At 43.2% G+C, this 18041-nt stretch overlaps 1 protein-coding gene across 1 annotated transcript; it reads right to left on the bottom strand.

The window, feature by feature from the left end:
* Positions 1-378: 378 nt before the first annotated feature.
* tspan17 (tetraspanin 17) lies at positions 379-17280 on the bottom strand. The gene is made up of 8 exons (XM_040173888.2): positions 16688-17280; positions 10417-10467; positions 8732-8878; positions 7808-7978; positions 7157-7282; positions 6530-6577; positions 4760-4876; positions 379-4509 (listed from the first exon to the last, which is right to left on the bottom strand). Exons 1-8 carry the CDS (start codon positions 16772-16774, stop codon positions 4444-4446), a joined length of 813 nt encoding a protein of 270 aa, XP_040029822.1. The 5' UTR covers positions 16775-17280; the 3' UTR covers positions 379-4443.
* Positions 17281-18041: the final 761 nt, after the last annotated feature.

Genomic DNA, 18041 nt, shown 5'->3' with positions numbered 1-18041 from the left:
GCTGCTCTCTTATGGCAACAATATAATAAATACAATCATTTCCTTCTTTCTTTTAGCAAATTGTGCTGCTTTACAGGAAATCAAGAGATGCAGCCACAGTGGGTGTTTCAGCGTCGGCGCTCACGGTCACTATTTGTCTCCCTCTATTGGCTGACTAATCCCTCATAGGATGAAAAATAACATTTTCTAATCAAAGTAAATCTGAAAAACAACATTCGAGGGAAAGTGGAACAAGTAGTGTAGCAACAGTGTCTCACAGCACAGACCTGCAGGACCCCTCGTTTTTGTAAAGTCAGACAGTTTGGGAAAGTCAGAAAAGCGGTGTGTCATAAAAAACGTCTTAAATTCACTTAATGTGAAAAAACAAACACAACCATGTTATCATAAATCCTTTAATATATGAAAGGGGCATATTTTAAACAGAATATACAGTGTAACAGACCATGTCCCACAGTTTTCATATGCAATATTTCTTTACAAGACGAGTAGATGGGTCTGACCAGCGAGCGGATGCATCGCATGGTTTTGTGTCTTCAGTTCTGCTGCGATGGAGACACAAAACGTCAAACTGAGAAAGCGGTTCTGGTTTCTCAGCAGAACAAATGAAATATTTATAGTGGTTTTTGTGTGACTGAAATCCATATTCTTGTTGAAGTTGAAACACTTTTGTGATGCTCGTGTCCTGATGTGGTATAGAAATGTCAACACTGACATCCGTGATGTAGCCGTGCTCACAATCCAGTCAATTATGCTGCTTCTTTGGCTCTGTGGCCAAGAGTCACAAGCAGGAATATCAAAAGGGAAATATGTGTCACTTTGTGTTTGTATGCAAAAAGTACATTGTAAAAAGTTCAGTCACATTGTTTGTGCAGCTGCAGCTGATGATCTGTGCAGATCAAATAAGTATTGTGAAATCCTGGACATAGAGTAGTGGCATACAAGGTCGGCGCACGCACACACACATTTGCGTATAGAAGAAATAAATGCTCATAGGCTTTTATGCAATAAATTTGTACAAACCAGAATAACATCTGTAACATTGCCGATCCTTTATCTCCCATTCCTATGCTTCACTTGTCTTGTGCATCAAACTGTATGAGGCTAAGAAGAAATGCTAACTGAGCACGGAGCAGCGGGTGCACAGCGTTAAGCTTAAACATTCATGGTATGCATAAGGCTCCTCCTCGGGGAATGACTTAACTGCCCAAAGCGAAAGCAGAGAAATTAACAGGGCGTTTCGGAACGCAAGAACATTATAACGGACAAAGCCTATTCAGTATTGTTTTCTTTCCCTAAATCAGAGAAATACGAAACCAAAAAGGATCCAAAGCTGCTAAAACACACAAGATCCATAGAGTCTTCTTTGTACTGTCTGCATATTAAAGCCACGCGGCTACGACTGTTTGTTTATTATGGCTTTATGGTCCTCGTTACATGGTGACTGTCTGATTATTGGCATTTCCATATATATATGACACACACACACACACACACACACACACACACACACACAGAGAGAGAGAGAGAGAGAGAGAGAGAGAGAGACAGAGACGGAGGCAGACCCTTCACGCAGAAGGCAGCACCCCATCACTTAAACAAATACAACTCAGAATGTTCTCCCATGCATAAGCAGAGAGTTGGTTTCATTCATTTGTAGTGTCATGGATGGGAGTTGTCCCAAAAACCCTGAGCAAAAAGTTCCAGATTATGATGTTAGGGGAAAAAAAAAGGGAAAACCTTTAACTAATAAATCACCCCATTATCCGATTCAAGCTACTGCTCAAAAGATTAAATGAGAAAGGTGTGGAGGGAAAATAAACAGTGGTGTATTTATTCCTGATCCCCAACATTTCAGTGGGAAGGATTGATTTACAACAGTTGGTGAAATCAAAGAGGGCCACACACACATCCTTGGATTAGAAAAATATGGTATCACATAAGGCTGTACATGTTTCTATATTTCATCTGAAGGGGGGGGGTCATTTTTCTTAGGACTGCTCGAGGCTCTTACTCATTGATTACAACTAAAGAGCTGAAATGAATGAGCTTCTCCCGTAGAAACTTTCAACAGAGTCATTAAAGACCACCTGCAGTCACTGCAGTACAGATGCTCCGCGCTGCCCCGGATCCATTCCGCTCGCTCAGTCGTGACACCTACATTCAAAGAGACTGTTGTTTTGTCTTGGGTTTCTCTTCTTTTATTTTTCTTCAAGCGAGCGCTGCGTTTAAAAATACATCAAAACGACAGGCACTGAAACAGGTGCAGTCAGATCAGGGCGAGCTTTGAAGGGGGAGCGAGTGGGTGAAAGGGATATGCGACGTGCGAGTATCGCAGGCGATCGGAAGGTGCTGTGACTGAACGAGCTCCTGTGTGTGTATATATATATATGTGTATATATATATATATATATATATATATATATATATATATATATATATATATATATATATATACATATACATACACAGACACACACACACACACACACACAGTGAAGCAGGGTTTGTTGTTCTGTTGCTACTCAACTTTCAAGTTTTGGCTGTTACTATTCAAAACATGTTTTCTTTTTGGGTGTGTGAGTCTCCTGTCCTGCGTAGCCGACTCACAAAGCTACAACTGGAAACAACTGCGGTGGTTAAATGCAGGAAAAATAATGGACAAAAGTATCAAGTGAACCTGGTATATCGGACCGTGAGGATCACGGCCGAGGATGAGAATCTACGACGGTGACGTAAAAAATGTGATAGCAACGTGAACGACAACAAATCAATCAAAATATGTCCAATGACATCATGGCCAATTAAGAGACTTGTTAACTTGGTTATTGTACTACATATCAATACTCTAGTTAACGTTTAAGCAGCAGTCGTGTTATATTGAGGCTGTTAAAATGGAAATGTAACGGCTTGTTTTTACAATTCGATTTAAAAAAAAACCAATCCAAACTGAAGACACAATATTGACCTAAAGATAAAACCTAACATTTAACATTTTTATTTTTTTATTTTCAACAGGCACTTTCTGTGTAAAAGAAAGAATATATTCACATTTTGGCTGTCCAGAAATCCTTTTTGTTTTTTGCTTGGAATTCCTTATAAAAATCACAATTGTGGGTTGAAAAGAAACCATGGCAATTAGCTCACGGCTGATATATTATTTGGTCTCCATTAGGACTGCTAAAAACATCCACAATAAGAAGCTATTTAGCAGTTGACTGCTGGGTCAAAAGTAAAACAAGTGCCTGGTAAAGCCAAACAATGAACCCAGGATCTGCCTCAATAAAAGGGTAGAATACAAGGTAATTAAAAGGACATCTTTAAAAAAAAGACAAATATTCTTAATACACGTTGTGAAGATAAGAAAATAAGACAAGCGTGGTAACATAAGTCAAGTAAATAAGGCCCCAAATCACCAATCCCATGTGCCTGAGGGATGCTTAGAGATGAACAACAATCTCAACTATTAATAAACCCCTTTCAATGTATAGCATAGTCCTATGATCCTGACCTCCCCGTATCGCACAAAACCACATCCTTCAGTAAATCAACGGATAATCACTGCAGGGCAAACAGGGCGACTTTGGAGAAACTGTTAGTGTTTTCTGCAACGAGTTGGTAAATCTCAGTTACGTAGACATGGATAGAAAATAAAAGGTTTGCATTGAACTAATTGCAGAAAGCATTCGGTTTCCAGCCAGGCCTTGAGGTATGAAGTAAAGAACAGGGAATTAATGGCACTTTTTTTACACTTTGAGTTGAAGTCCTGTGAAACAATTCAAAGTTGCAGACTTGACCTGCCAGTGTTCAGAGTCTTTTCAGTGGTCATAAAAAGTCAGAACGGTGGAATCCATGTCTTTTTTGGCCCGTCCAATCCCCCACGGCTCCCTACAGCAGGATGTGGGGACAGGTTAAAAACAGGCTGTTTGTAGGCAGCTTTGTTCAACCACTCACTGAGTGGAAGGGGGCAATCCAACGCCTGACTTCAAATAAAAGGAGACTAACTGAGACCGTTTGCTTTTTCCTTTGTTTCTTTTTCTGTTTTCGGCCACGGCTTCAAATCTCCCAGTAAACATTAGTCCTTGTGCAACTGCGTCCCATAAATACAATTGTTCAAAGAAATAAATCATAGGAAGCACAAAGGAAATTTTTTTTAAAAAGCATCTGAAGTCGGCAGGGCCGTAGAGTTAAGATCCAGCTGGGTGGTAAACAAAGTGTTGACTGTTTGGTTTGTGTGGGATATTCTTCTCCCGATTCAAGTGTCACTGATAAACAGGGATGTAAGCTCTTTGCGTATGCACGTATAAAAGAGAGTGTGCAAGTGCTGCTTAGCTCAGCGGCAATGCAGTGTTGACGGGTCTCTGTTCTCCATCCTAAGCCGGACGGGCGACTTGTGTGCCGTGTTGACCTTGCTGGGGCGCGGCTTCCCCAACGTCCCCCCTCCGGTCACCAGTTGGCTTTGACAGCTTTGACGTCACTTACCAAGTTTTGAGCGAGGCAGATGCCGAAAATCTGTGGAGGAAGGCACACAGGGCAACAAGTAAGGCTACGTGTACAGAAAAGTATCATGTTAAAGTTACCGGGGGTTTTCTTGATGTGACCGGTAGTCACCACTAGGTGGCAATGACGATACAAAATCAGCCCCATGGCATATTCTTAGCTTTACGTGAACACCTTATTTCTAAAGCACCGGATTGATAGTGTTAATTTGTTAAACGCAAATATTTTTAAAGAAAAGCATCCACAAACGGCTACCTCTTACCTGTAATAGTGCAACACCAACAAAGATTCCAGCTACAATAATGAGGTTGTCCTGAAGCCACTTCTCAAACTGTCCCACACAGCCCTTGGTGTGGATATATTTCTGCCAGTCCAGCTCCTTCGTTAACAGATGAGAAGTTCATTTCAAACAAAAATCAATACACGGTTTGATAAACAACACAACATAATAATACAATATAATTCTCAGCACCCAGAGAGGCATGTTGGCCTACTGCATGATTTAAACATACATCTGCACCCTGGCATATGACTAACAAAACTAACCGCAGCACAGAGAGCATTTTGAGCAGCGACTCCTCCATCGCTGAGGAGGGCATGATAGCTGAGTCACCCTTAGATTAGAACGGGTCAGCGTCCGGACATCACGGAGGATATCAAGGCACTGAGTCATTTCTCATGACTGTCTGGGCCGAGCTAACAGGCAGAGGCGGTTTCCAGATGTCTGTTTGCATTGTCACATTCGCACCATGATATACACAGCCTATTGAAGGACGGGCATAAAAACAGTGTAATTTAGAGCTGCGAAGACACTTAAACTGGGGAGTGAGAATGGGCGTGAACAGGACCCGATGCAATGATCTCTTTGTTACCCTTCAAGACAGTTCAACCAGGCAAAACCCTTTGTTCTCCTGCAAAAACCTGAAAGCTGGCTTCCAACCGATGGGAGCTAAAGGAGCACCTTGGCAGCCAACGAAAACGCAGGAAGCACTGTGTTGTTCTGGCTGCGGACTTCCTCTAAAAGCTATTTCAGCCCGCCGCTCGTTCTCTGCCGCTGTCCTCCCCACGTCTCCCGCGCTTCCTCTTCTCCGGGCAGCATAAACAAGCAGAACAGGAACTTATGGCACATCCCTGATAGTTCCAGCAAAATGTCAACGGCCGGGGCATTGGCAGAGGAGCGCACGGGGGGGAATACTAAATAAAAAAAATTACTAAAACAGTTTTGCTGTGTGCCTAGCAACAGCAATCTCTCCGACTGCAGTGCAGTCAGTCGTAACCACCACACCCACACGCACGGGAACGGACCGGCTCAACCCAGTTGGCAATTACAGAGTGTAGTAAGGCTGCTCTCTAGGCTATAACTGGAGCCTAATTATCCCCGTCAGAAGAGCAATCTGTTATTAAGGCAAGACGCCCGAAGAGGGGCCCGAGTGCGACTTAACCCTCCACATTCTCTGTGCCGGCCAACTGTTGCTAGGAACACGTTTTGTGGGTTTCCTTCTACATTTAATGTCATGTAGATTTGTGGGTTTCCTTCTACATTTAATGTCATGTAGATTTGTGGGTTTCCTTCTACATTTAACGTCATGTAGATTTGTGGGTTTCCTTCTACATGTAATGTAGAAGGAAACCCACAAATCTAAATTTGATTGCTTCATTTTATTTAGGTCAATTTATACTGGGGGCTAGAGACACGCAATCAACCTCAATAGCTATAAACCTGATTGCCACTCTAACCAGCTTCAATCAAACAGGTGTCAATCAACTCGCCCTCAGGCGTTATGGTAATCAGTAGGAAGGCTGGCGCTGCCTGCCAATAACGCCTCAATAGTGGCACCGACTGTACAGTGAATGAGAACAAAATTCTGTTTATCTGCTGGAATTTGATGAGACATGAAATCATCAAGCTTTATTTGAAAAAAAAAAATAACAACAAATCCAAAGAAACATTTGCCGAGATGAACTGTGGAGTGAAGTAAAACCAATATAGGGTTATATAGAGCGTGGTGGAGACATGTATAGAGATACTAACCTTTTGAAGCCGAACGTCATAACCACACTGCGTGTTGATGACATCCTCCTGCAAGAACCACACAAAAATATAAAAACCCTCTCCACCTCAGTCACTGGTTACAATGTTTGTGATGATGAATGTTTCTTTTAAAGTCTGAGCACAAATACATTAGGTTAATTGACTGCTTTAAAGTAACTAGATATTGATAAGCAATCCGTCAACAGTACCGCTGTTGATGGATTCTATGTAGGTCTCCAAAATATTGGAGTCGTTAATTGTCTGAGGGAGCCAGAAAAATAATTTTTTGTCAATCTACTACTTTGTAAACTATAGTAAAGCAAAACGACTTTAGGGTCGACATTAACACACATTTTAGCTCTTTTTTTAAATCAATTAATTTTTCTTTAATATGCCTCGTTTGGTCGGACCAACAAGTCCAAAACTGAAAAGGTGCAAATCATCATGCGTCACAAAGAAAGCATTTTAGTCGCCGAAACCAGCAAGTGGCATATTTACGTGCAATTAGCTGCCTGTGAATCTCCTGTGATCGACTAATCGTCACAACTCTAGACCAGATCGTGAATTCCAATCAGGATGCATAATTCTGCACCATTTATTATGCATTAATCTGGTCGGATGACTCACTGCGGGGTCTTTGACACAGCAGGAGAAGGGCACTCCGCAGCGCTCTCTGCTGGGGTTTGGCTCGGTGCAGTTGAAGTAGATGTTCAGGTCCCAGTCGTCGGGCCCGTGGGCTCCACAGCATGACCACTGGAACGGCAGCAGCAACAACAACAACAGCCACAGATTAGGCAGCTGGTTCCAGGTTGACAGATAATTGGCTCTGATCTGCTCTATAAACTGCTCTGTGGAGCCTGGCTCAGGTTAGCCTGAGTGGTAAGCCAGCGCAGCGCGGCGGGCACCGACTACAGACAGTGAGACGCAGATGGCGGAGGATACGGGCGATCTCCTCGCCTTTACAGTACGATGTGACAGAGGCCAGCGTTTACACTCGGCAGCCAATTACCTAAACCGTCTCATTCATATAATTGAATAATCATTTGAGGGAAACACATTAATCATGAGATTTACTCTACAATCGCATTGGCTCACTGGGTCTCCTCTCTGCCCAGGACTGACCTGATTGGAGAGCCGCTTTGAGACTCACACATTAAAAATAAAAATACATTCTAGTAGATGGGATGGAGTCCTTCCGGAAAGGGAACATGACTTGAGGAAGTCGAATTTTCTACCATTAGTAAAAACCCACGTTTCAGTCACTGGTTGTTGACTCACATATTCCTGGGCGAAGTCAATGAGATTCTGCAAGTCGATGTCATCACGGTAGGCCTTGACATTGTTGTTGATGAAAAAGTTGAGCTGATCTTTGAGCCAGTCTTTAAAGACAAAGGCAAGGACCCCCGCTGTCAGCTCCAAGAAGAAGATCAAACCCAGGAACACAGAAAACTGGAAAGCACACACACACACACACACACACACACACACACACAAATCAGTCCCTTCAATCAGGGATGTGCGTACATCAAAGAGGGTCCTGCTTTCTAAAAGGGATCAGAGCACAAATAACATTATTTCTGGCGTTTCTTGGGAAAGGAGGATAAATAGCTCTGATGTGTAGGTCTGGTTGTCGAGCTGCTACTTATTTGCTGAGCGAGAGTGCTGCAACAAACAACGATGTCCCAGCGGCGGCGTTATATCATACCCCTTTACAGTAAATGCAGGAGGAGACGGGGCTAATGATAAATGCTCAGAAGCCACATTAGCTCCTCGCTCTGACGCCTGACTTACTGCTGCTAATGGACATTGGCTGGAGTTAATAGGCACTCGGAATCGCAGCCAACAACAAGGCATGTTTGTCTCCGTCACTCACATGTGGTTATCAAACGCAAACAAACCTCCCAATGCCGGGGCTGCCGTGGCTTTGGCGGCGAAAATAATCCCAATCGTTCTCACAGATCGGAAAGACTGGACGCACACAAAGTGTTTTGAGTTGCTGACACAGTTCAGATGCCCGTTTCTGATCATTAATCTCTGGTGAAACCGAACTTGGTTTAGTGATAAGAAAACACATATTTATTGCCGCGCCACCAGCCAGAGCATTTGGCTCGGGTGAGTCACCTGCTGCAGTGCCAGCCTCAGCTCTGGTGTGAACTGCAGAATTAAGGGGGCGTGAAATGTTGAAAATGGTGTCTGACTTACAAATTTAAGCAGTACGGTGTTCTCTCGGAGAGCTCCGATACAGCCGGCAAAGCCCAGGATGAACATGACCCCTCCTACGACGATGAAGAGCCACACGGGGTCAAGGCCTCCCATGTCTGTGATGGTTGACAGATTGGAGAGGACGCCCTGTAGGGAGTGAGGGGGGGGGGACAAAAGGGGGCACAAGAGTGGTGAAAATTCTGACTATAATAACTTTCCATCTCTATTTCTCTAAAAGGTCCCAGCAAACAAAAGGACAATCCTATAATAAACATCCAACAATAAAGCACAGTTAACGTCCACAGCAGAAACTATCTATTAATAATATTATTTTATTACAATGTATCAAAGTTTTTTGCTATCTAAAATACATTTACTCCCTCCCGCCTAAATCCCAGAGGATTTTATATAATTGTATTTAGTAATTACTTAACGAAAGAAATGTTCTTTGGAAGATCTCCGTCCAAGTGGCTTTTTATCAGAAGAGGCAGTTAGTTCCGAGCCTTCGGCGAACAATTACTACCAGACATCTGTCCTTCCTCTCCGCGTTTCCTGCCCTCGCAGCCCCGGGGCCACAGGGCCCGACCCTGCTTTCCTGTCGGCCTCTGGTCGCCATCGTGCCTCGCAACGACACAGTGCTCCGACAGAAATGACTGCATGCTCACTGGACGCGGTGTCGCGTGGGATCAGACGAGAGAGGCAGGTGCAGGTTGGGAGTGAAAGCGTGTTGTTCTACGTGCATGATCTCTCACCAACTCTTTCTATATTTCTCACCCGTCTTTAAAGAGATGCCCTGCGGGAGATTGTGTACCTGCTCCAGGTTATGGCATGCTGTTTGCTTGTCAAATACAGTGCACACGTCAAAAAAATTGCAGCCAAATCATAAAAAATAAAAAAAAATCACATTCTGCATTCAGGAGCAACTACAGGACGCAGGCATAAGAGGCATTCATGTTTCCAGGGCGTTCCTGCAGAGTAAAGTGCCTTCATTTGAATTGAAGCACGGAGCAGGAAGACAATAGAGTCGGCCGAACGCTGCGGGCTGGAATCTGATCCTAGTCACCGAGACCCGAACTCACCAGGACGCGTCATTCATCATTCGGTCTTCACATATTCAACGCAGTTCCACCATCAGGCGTTACTAATCAGTACATGCTTCCACGCTGGCGCAGCGTTTACTTAACAGACCGGAACCATTTCTGGCTAATTAATGAGCAAATTGGCCGTTAACTCGATAGCAAGGAGTTTAAAATGTGGCCCCGATCTACTGCACACCAGAGATTTGTGGCAGCAACTGATTCCCAGACTTTGTGCAAATCATCGTGTGATGGGTAAAACCAAATTCCAGGTAGGTCAGGGTTAAATGCGTTTGTAATGTTGGCCTTTTGACCCCTTATTAGTGACTATTCTCCAACTATAGATTCTCCAACTACAGGAGAAACGGTCTCAAATCACACTTTGGCTGCAGCAATATAATTAATTTCGACGACCGATTATATGCTAATGTGTCTTTCAGTGCCACAAAGAGTTACAGGAACATTGCCTTCCTTTTTCACGCCACTTTTCTTAAAAGCCAAGTTTTCATCGCACTCATCTCCGCCGGAGTGGAGAAGAATTTGACCTCTGCTGATGAGGATATTGTGTTGCATTTGAACAGTGTGTGTTTGTGCGACGTGTTAACTTACCTTCTCCGCCCATGCCCACAGACCTACGGCCAAGAATGCGGCTCCTAGCAACTGTAAAACAAAGAAGAAAAAAAGTGTCACTTCACTTCACTGAAAGGAGCAGTGGAGACGTTCAATACTCAAGACTTGACCAGGAAGCGAAGTGAAGGCGGAAAGAAGTGTGTTTTCTTTGAACAATTATGATTGACGCAACGGCAAATCAGAATTGATTAAACCGCATGCACACACACACACACACTCCTGATAGCCCTTTTAGTGTCTGTTGTTAAACTGTGGGTGCGGCTGTAGGAAAGATGTGATGTCATTGGATGACTGTGGATCAAAACACGCAAGAAGAGCGAGTACAGAAACAAAAGAAATCTCTCAGTGAAAACAACCTTCTAAAAAACAGGCAGATAATGGAGGGCTCACAGTTTAAAACACAAAGAAAACACAACTTTGGAAAGCACTGCGGCGGCGGCTTGAGATGAAAATCCACAAACTTAGAAGTAAACTGTGGCATAAACATAATCATTGTCAGGGGAATCTGGAAAAAAATGGAGGGATTCCGTCTCGCTTTAGTCCTGACATCCAGTTGAACTGCATGAAGAACACATTTTCATTTGTGGTAATGCTGATATTGAGGTATGACATTTGCATAATTGTATGTTCACTTTTATCAAATTGAAAATCTTTATTTCATTTATCAAACACGTTTGCAGAGGCACAATTTAGGAATGTATTCTGTGGTTCCTTTTGCTTTTCAGCTGTTATTGTTTATGTGATTGAGTTCGAAATTTCAAAATCTAAGACCCTTCTGTTCATTGATCGGTTGAGTAGAACTTTAATTCCAAATGTTCTTTATTACACAAAGAAATTAAGCTAAACAATAGTACGGCTTTCAGTAAATCTCCCCCTTTTTGGTAGTGTGGTTTCATTGGTATTATAATACAGTCTAATCAACTGCTGCAGAGTGTCATTCCTCAGGGATTTGACAAGTAATGAACTTAACTGAGGCAAACTATAATGACAGAGCCAGAAGTATAATAGCTTCATTGAATTTGGATTAAATCATATTGTTAGGAGGCAGATTATATCGGGGAGGAAGGTAAACTGACGGCAATCTGTCAGCATACATAACAAGACCAACAAAAGACCTGAGGGGTTGATTCAGGTATGTCCTGCTGGTGAAAGATGCGGTGTTTTTTTGCTACAAAGAGGACAAGTCAAGGTTAGCAGGAGATGAGACTAACGGGGGGGGGTTTAAAACCGTTTAGCATCCGACTAAAGGATCCACATAGATTAAAAAGAGACAGAGACTCTTACTTTACGGCATGGAAACTACTGTTTTGTTTTTTTCCCCCCCAAGCACGGCTGAACAGTTTGCCCGACTCGTCCCCCCCATTAGAAGGTATTCTCCGTTATTTCAAAATGTAAACCAAAGATGCGTAGATCACTGCATGAGCACCATCTCACTGTTTGCAGAATGCAGAGTATGCGACAGGCTAAACCTGGCAGGGTTTCGCAATAGTACTTTTCAAATAAAATATAAATCAAGCATTGGACAACATAACACGTTCATGTGCTTCATAACAACTCTTTGGATGGGATTTGAGTTCATGTCTACATTCCAATTAACAGTTGTGTCCTTAAGAGAACACAGGTCTTCATTCCTCTGAACTCCCATCTCATCTGAGCCAGAACTGTCGACATCTAGGAATTGACAAAGCGATGAGCCTAAATTACAGTGTGGTGGCATGAATGATGTCCTAAATTCAGCCCGAAATTGGCAGCGTCACTTTGTGCTCGCTGGCTCCTTGTAGGCCTCTCCGGAGACGGGGGAGGAACGCGCACATCGCAAATCTACTTTGTGTTGTAGGATGACTTTGAGAATGAAGTTATTGTTACTGTTTAAGTATACTTTCTAGACCAATGCGGACTGAAGAATCCCATTCATGGTTAGTTAGGATTTATTAAGGAAAAATAAGATAAGACAATTAAAAAGCAATGACTTCTGGCTTCTGTAAAAGGATCAGGGGGGACTTTTCCCCTTTGAAGCTTGTTGCGATAGGACGAGCAGTCGGGATATCTCTCTGGAACCGTGGCCCCAAAGGCTCGTCTAAACCTCGACGTTCTTTACAAATTAATTACAAAACTATTAACACAACACTTAGATTAGACATTTTCTAGGTTATCACCAGAACGTTTCCCTCAAATGGGAAACAAGGTAACAGCATTTTGAGCACCTGGTTCCGAGTAATCATCATAATGATGACTACAATTACCAATATCAGACGCTCATTTCGAAAATTGCGAGTCCCACTAATGATGTTGCACTAATGTTGATTATTGCAGAATTTTAAAAAAAGAAGAAAAAGTGATCAGTCTGTTTACTGATATATATCGTTTCCCGTATAATGTTTTCTTAAAGTAGACATTTTCTACCTAACGCCTGCCCACCGTGACATGGCTGATGTACTTCCTGTCTGGTTTCCATTGTTCTGTCCTTAACAGGAAATCAGGAGATGAGGAGACTTTGGGGGAACATTACCAGGATGCAGTGCTACTTTGATCTGTTTGAGAAATAGTATCCTTTGAGGGGATAGCAGACATTTGTGGTGATACAAGAGCTGCAGAGATGGAGACAAAGAGCACAGAGTCCATAAAGTGTATCATGCAGTTTGTGTGTGTATAATATATATATATATATATATATATATATATATATATATATATATATATATATAGGGAGGTTAGTTTGAGTACGTATACAACCATATAATCTCTGTTGCTACTTCTCCAGTTTGTTTATTCCTCTAAACTATCCAATAACGTAGAATTACATTTAAAAAAAACACCCAGACACCAGAAAAGTACCTATTCTACATCTACAAGTGAGTTATTATTTCTGGTCTAAAGGAATACTTGTATCCTCTGTGGCCGCTCATTCCACACTCCTACGCAGAAAGTCGGACGCCTTTGCACGACTTCTTTCCACATCATCTGCAAACCAAACACCCCTCCTGGGACAACACGGTTTGAATGAAGTGAATTTGACTGAATGAGTACATTGAAACTGAACGGAACCTGCTTTTGTGCAGTTCTTGCGTCATTACCTTTTATCTCACTTTTCCCCACAGTGAACAAGTCGGGAGTCAAATTCAGCTCAGTCGGCGGCATCAAAACACACCCTGTGCTACACAATGCTTCAGATTATCAGTGCTTTTTTAAAATCAACGCTAATTCTGTATGGGATTCACATTCATCGCCTTGGATCTCTCAGGAATTAAACCATAGGAAAAGCGCAGAACTGTGTTTTGGTTCTTGCATAGTTTATACCTCATTGCATGCATGAATTTGCCGATTGTTCTAAAAGCCCCCAGGATTTTTTTTGTTTTTTTTTTACATTACACCTGCTCTAGGAAGCAATTTGTTCCTCTTTCTTCTGTACATTTGGTTCCATCTAATCTATGCCTTGTTGTCACGGAGTAAATGAACGAAATCTGGAACTAGATGTCCCTGTACTCGTGTCGTTATTCAAATCACGCTGATCTGCTTAATTTTTCTGTCAAGTGCTACTGCGACTGCGGTGTGTGCGTGTGTCCCAGAGCGACGACTTCTTGAGAGAGAGATTATCAACACTTGAGAAGATGCCTCCTTAAGCCAGCTGATCACATTAACCTCCACTAACTAGCAGACAAACCAAGCTCCGTGCTGTCAGGGCAGACACAACATCACAAAGACTCTATAGACTTACTCAAGTGTGACTGCCCTTTTGTCACTAACAATCTAATGCAAGGGTCTCAAACTCATTTCAGGTGCGGGTCAGATGCAGCAAATACTTCGACCGAACCACCAGACCATTACAGTCAAAGGGGGCATTCCCGCCCCATAAAGCAACATCAATGTATCATTAATTACAACAGCTTTTAGTGTTACTCAAACCAGTTGGTGGCTCAGAACATATCCGATTGGAATGGACGGCCGACATACGATGCCGTAATTCCCGTGTACCATGCAGATACCATGTTGGCCCAAATGACTCAAGTCCCTGCAGTAGATGTTTGCCTACCTGCTCACATCTGATTGCCTCTGTGGGAAACGGCAACTTCTTTGTAAGAAACGATGGAAAATAAAGGATGAATTAAATAATGATTGCTACTTTACTATACACACAGTCAAAAAGCGGCTTCTGTTTCTAACAACGCAATCGGGGGAGTGCATACCATGAGGACTCCATTATGAGCCCGTAACTACCTGTGAATGTAGCGTGAGTAAAGTGACTGCGGTCCCCCTTATTTAAGGTGTCCACCCACCTCTGATGTGATGACTCTACGTCACACTTGAACCTGGAGTTGGCTAATAACACGCAGCCTGCACGCAACCAACAACTCAGCAGCTTGGGTGGACCTTAACCAGCTCTTAATTACATCACGCAGAGCTTCCACACATTTCAGCAGCTCCAGCACAAACAAATGCTTAATTGTGCGGCTGTGAGGAATGTGTTGATTCGTGAGAACGTCGCTCGTTCACAGGTGAGAATGCCGGGAGAATTCCAGCTCCATTTCGTTCACAACGTCTTTCGGTCTCAATTTGGGCAGCATTTTTCAAGCCCGACAAGATCCCTATGGGAGAAACAAATAGGCTGATTTGTGGAAAATAACCCCCATCGCTCTATATTTTGGCAATGAACTAGCTTGTCAGTCAAATCTGGTTTCGCAGCGCGCAGACAAAAGGAGAACATCATCCAGGAATTATTAACGGACACAGCCAGCGAGCTGGAACTTGTTTGACTGTTTCAGGGGAAGAAGCGCAGACGGGGAACCGTTGGCCTCGAGTGTCGAAACAGTCTGAAACAACGCAACATGAGTCAGACACACCACTGTAAACCTTTTCCCCGCTTCACTGCCCAGTCCACTTGAGTTACAGAGACCCTTTTATTTGTAAAAATCAACTTTTGTTGTGTTCTGCAACCAATAATTGTTTTTGGCCTGCAACGCGTTTGGCAGTTGAGATCAGCTCAGTTCATCACACTTACACAAGCGAACATGTCACAGATCACAGCGCCATCCTCCTACGTTTGGGGGGGTGAGTGTTAAGAAACGGGGAGGTGGTGACCAAAGGAGGAACAACAGGACGAGATTCAGTTGCACGTGGACCCCATGTGCCCTAACGGGTCCGTCAGAACGAGCGTCCGGAGGGGGGGGGGGGGGGGCGGGTTGGACACAGAATCCCACCCTGTCCCATAGTCTTTGTTACCCCCATGCGTCTTTGTGTGCGTTAGCGGGCGTGTCAGCGAGAGAAACAATGGTGTCCCACTGAGGCCGAGTACGATAGCGGTAGAGGGAGTGAAAAGGGGTCCTTGAAAAGAGGAGGGGGGGGATGGATGTTCGGGCGAGTGTGGCCTTTTCCTTCCAACAGTGTGTGGGAAGAACCTTGGAGGCGCACAGACACGCCGTTCCATCACTCACAGGCATTAAGATACACCACTTGCAATGCAGCCGGGTGAGGAGGGAGGGATGGGGGGAGGGAGAGGGGGAGGGCTGAACAGAGGATCGTTTCAGACTGAGGAGGGATAAATATGGGACGGGCATTGTGAAGGAGATGTGGGCAAACTTGCCAGTGACCCAACAATGCAAATGGGATCTGTGTAATTTCTCAAAGCACAAATGGTTCAGATCCTTACTACCGAGAAAGGAACTGCGCCATCATCTCCACCAGCTACACCCAGAGAGAATCAAAGCACCACCAGAGGTCCCTTTTCACATTTTAGAAAATAATGTTATATTAAGCCATTAAAGCAGGGTTTTTAAAGAGACTGGTGATAATAAATATACACACATACACTGGTTTCTTACCACTGTTTCTTACCACTTACCTCAATACTTGAGGAAAGGGTTGTCTGCTAACCAACCTAACATTAAGTGATTTTAATAAATTACAGCTATAAAAAAGGTTTTAAAGACTTATAACACACCAAAAAAAAAATAGTGACTTTCTCAATCAAGTAGATGAACAAGTGGATCCGTTTTGCCAGTTAGCACAATTTCACAACAAAGAATCTGTAGAAAGAAGAAGATGAGCAACAACAACAACACGTTGCAATTATTTTGAGTAAATACTTTTCTGGTAAGTTGTCAGGAATCAACTTCATGTTAAGTCCAAACGCTCCAACGGTCACTGACGGCCAGCCAACTTTAGCCGAACATTCACGAAGACTTTAAGTAACAAACAACGTGAACGTTATTCCCTTTACGATGTGAACTAGCAAAACAACAAAACTGTCACTCACCCAGAATAAAATGTTGAATCCAAACAAGAAGTATTTTACGCAGCAGCTGACTTCGGCTCCTTTAAGATGATGGTGTTTTCTACTCATTCTTCCAAGTGTAGTGGGGCGCTAACCGCGAAGCTAACAGGGAAGCAGCTTTAAAAGCTTGGCCAAAGCTGCACTTCTTGAACAAGCGACGCCCCGGTCAGCTGGCTCCATCAGCTCACGCCACCCGCCGGGACAGCGATACATGAATCAAACATATGCGGCGAATTATCTTTCCCTCGCGTTAACCATTAGCTCACTGGGCTAGGCTAGCTGACGACTTCTATGGTTAGCATTAGCGGCTAACAACAACAAATGCAAAGACACTCATCTGCCGTTCGGTCGATGTTAATTCTCACACCGGGAGGGCGATAGGGAGCTGATGGGCTTTTCAGCTAAACGTCTCCTCAATTAGTGTCGGCATCTATCGTCCCTGGAAATGTTCGTTTCTGGTAGTTCTGGGCTGTAAAACAAGCCCCTGCTGTCAAACGAGGAAACAATTTCCTCTCTCGCCCCGTCCGCCTCGCGAGCGCCCCCCTGCGCCTGAAGGAAGGAAGTTAAACGGTCCCTTCTTTACTCCCCTATATTTCAGGTTAATAGATGGGCAGGTTCAGCAGGGATCGCAGGGTTTTATCAAATAATCGATGCAAAATAGAGAAAAAACAATCAACAATAGTATTTTAATCACACGGTTCACAGAGCACCTTGTTGTTAATCCATCCATCCGAGGCAAGTTAGTCGTATAATGTTATATTTCTATCCTGTTCCTTGTCTTCTGGACTAATTTATGTGTGGCAACACGATTAAAAGAAGAAGGGGAAAATAAGAAAGGAGTTTTGAAAGGGAAACAGATCAGCACAAACTCTCAAACCTGCTATACAGCTTTGCAGTTCCCTTGCAAGCATTGCATTTTTGAATTAAATTAAATCTGTGATCTCTAAAAATATATCCCCTTTTACCCAACAAATCAACTGTGCCAAGATGACATAACTGTAATCACATCGCGTCCAGACTGCAGTTTCTTAGTTGCTCCCTGCTCCTCTGATGAGTAAAAGTCTTTGTGTTGTATGACGCTAAGTGGATGGACTGAAATTGTATCCTCCTCTGTTTTTTCCATCATATTATTTCCTGGATTTATTCTAATACTATGTTGACTTCTTGAATAAATACAAATGAGGGTCTATATGAAGTGTTTATTTTGAGAAACACTTGCAGGTACACAATCAGGTCAAACAGTGTTGCCTAATTGGAACTTCTGTTTGGAGTCCTACAGATGGCAGTCTATGAACCTGTGATACTTAGCTTAGTTCTTTTCACCCCAATTACGTGC

Source organism: Gasterosteus aculeatus, chromosome 4 (genome assembly GCF_964276395.1).
Source record: "Gasterosteus aculeatus chromosome 4, fGasAcu3.hap1.1, whole genome shotgun sequence".
Taxonomy (NCBI): Eukaryota; Metazoa; Chordata; class Actinopteri; order Perciformes; family Gasterosteidae; genus Gasterosteus; species Gasterosteus aculeatus.
The sequence above is the reverse complement of the archived record's forward strand: the minus strand, read 5'-3'. Positions and strand labels throughout refer to the sequence as shown.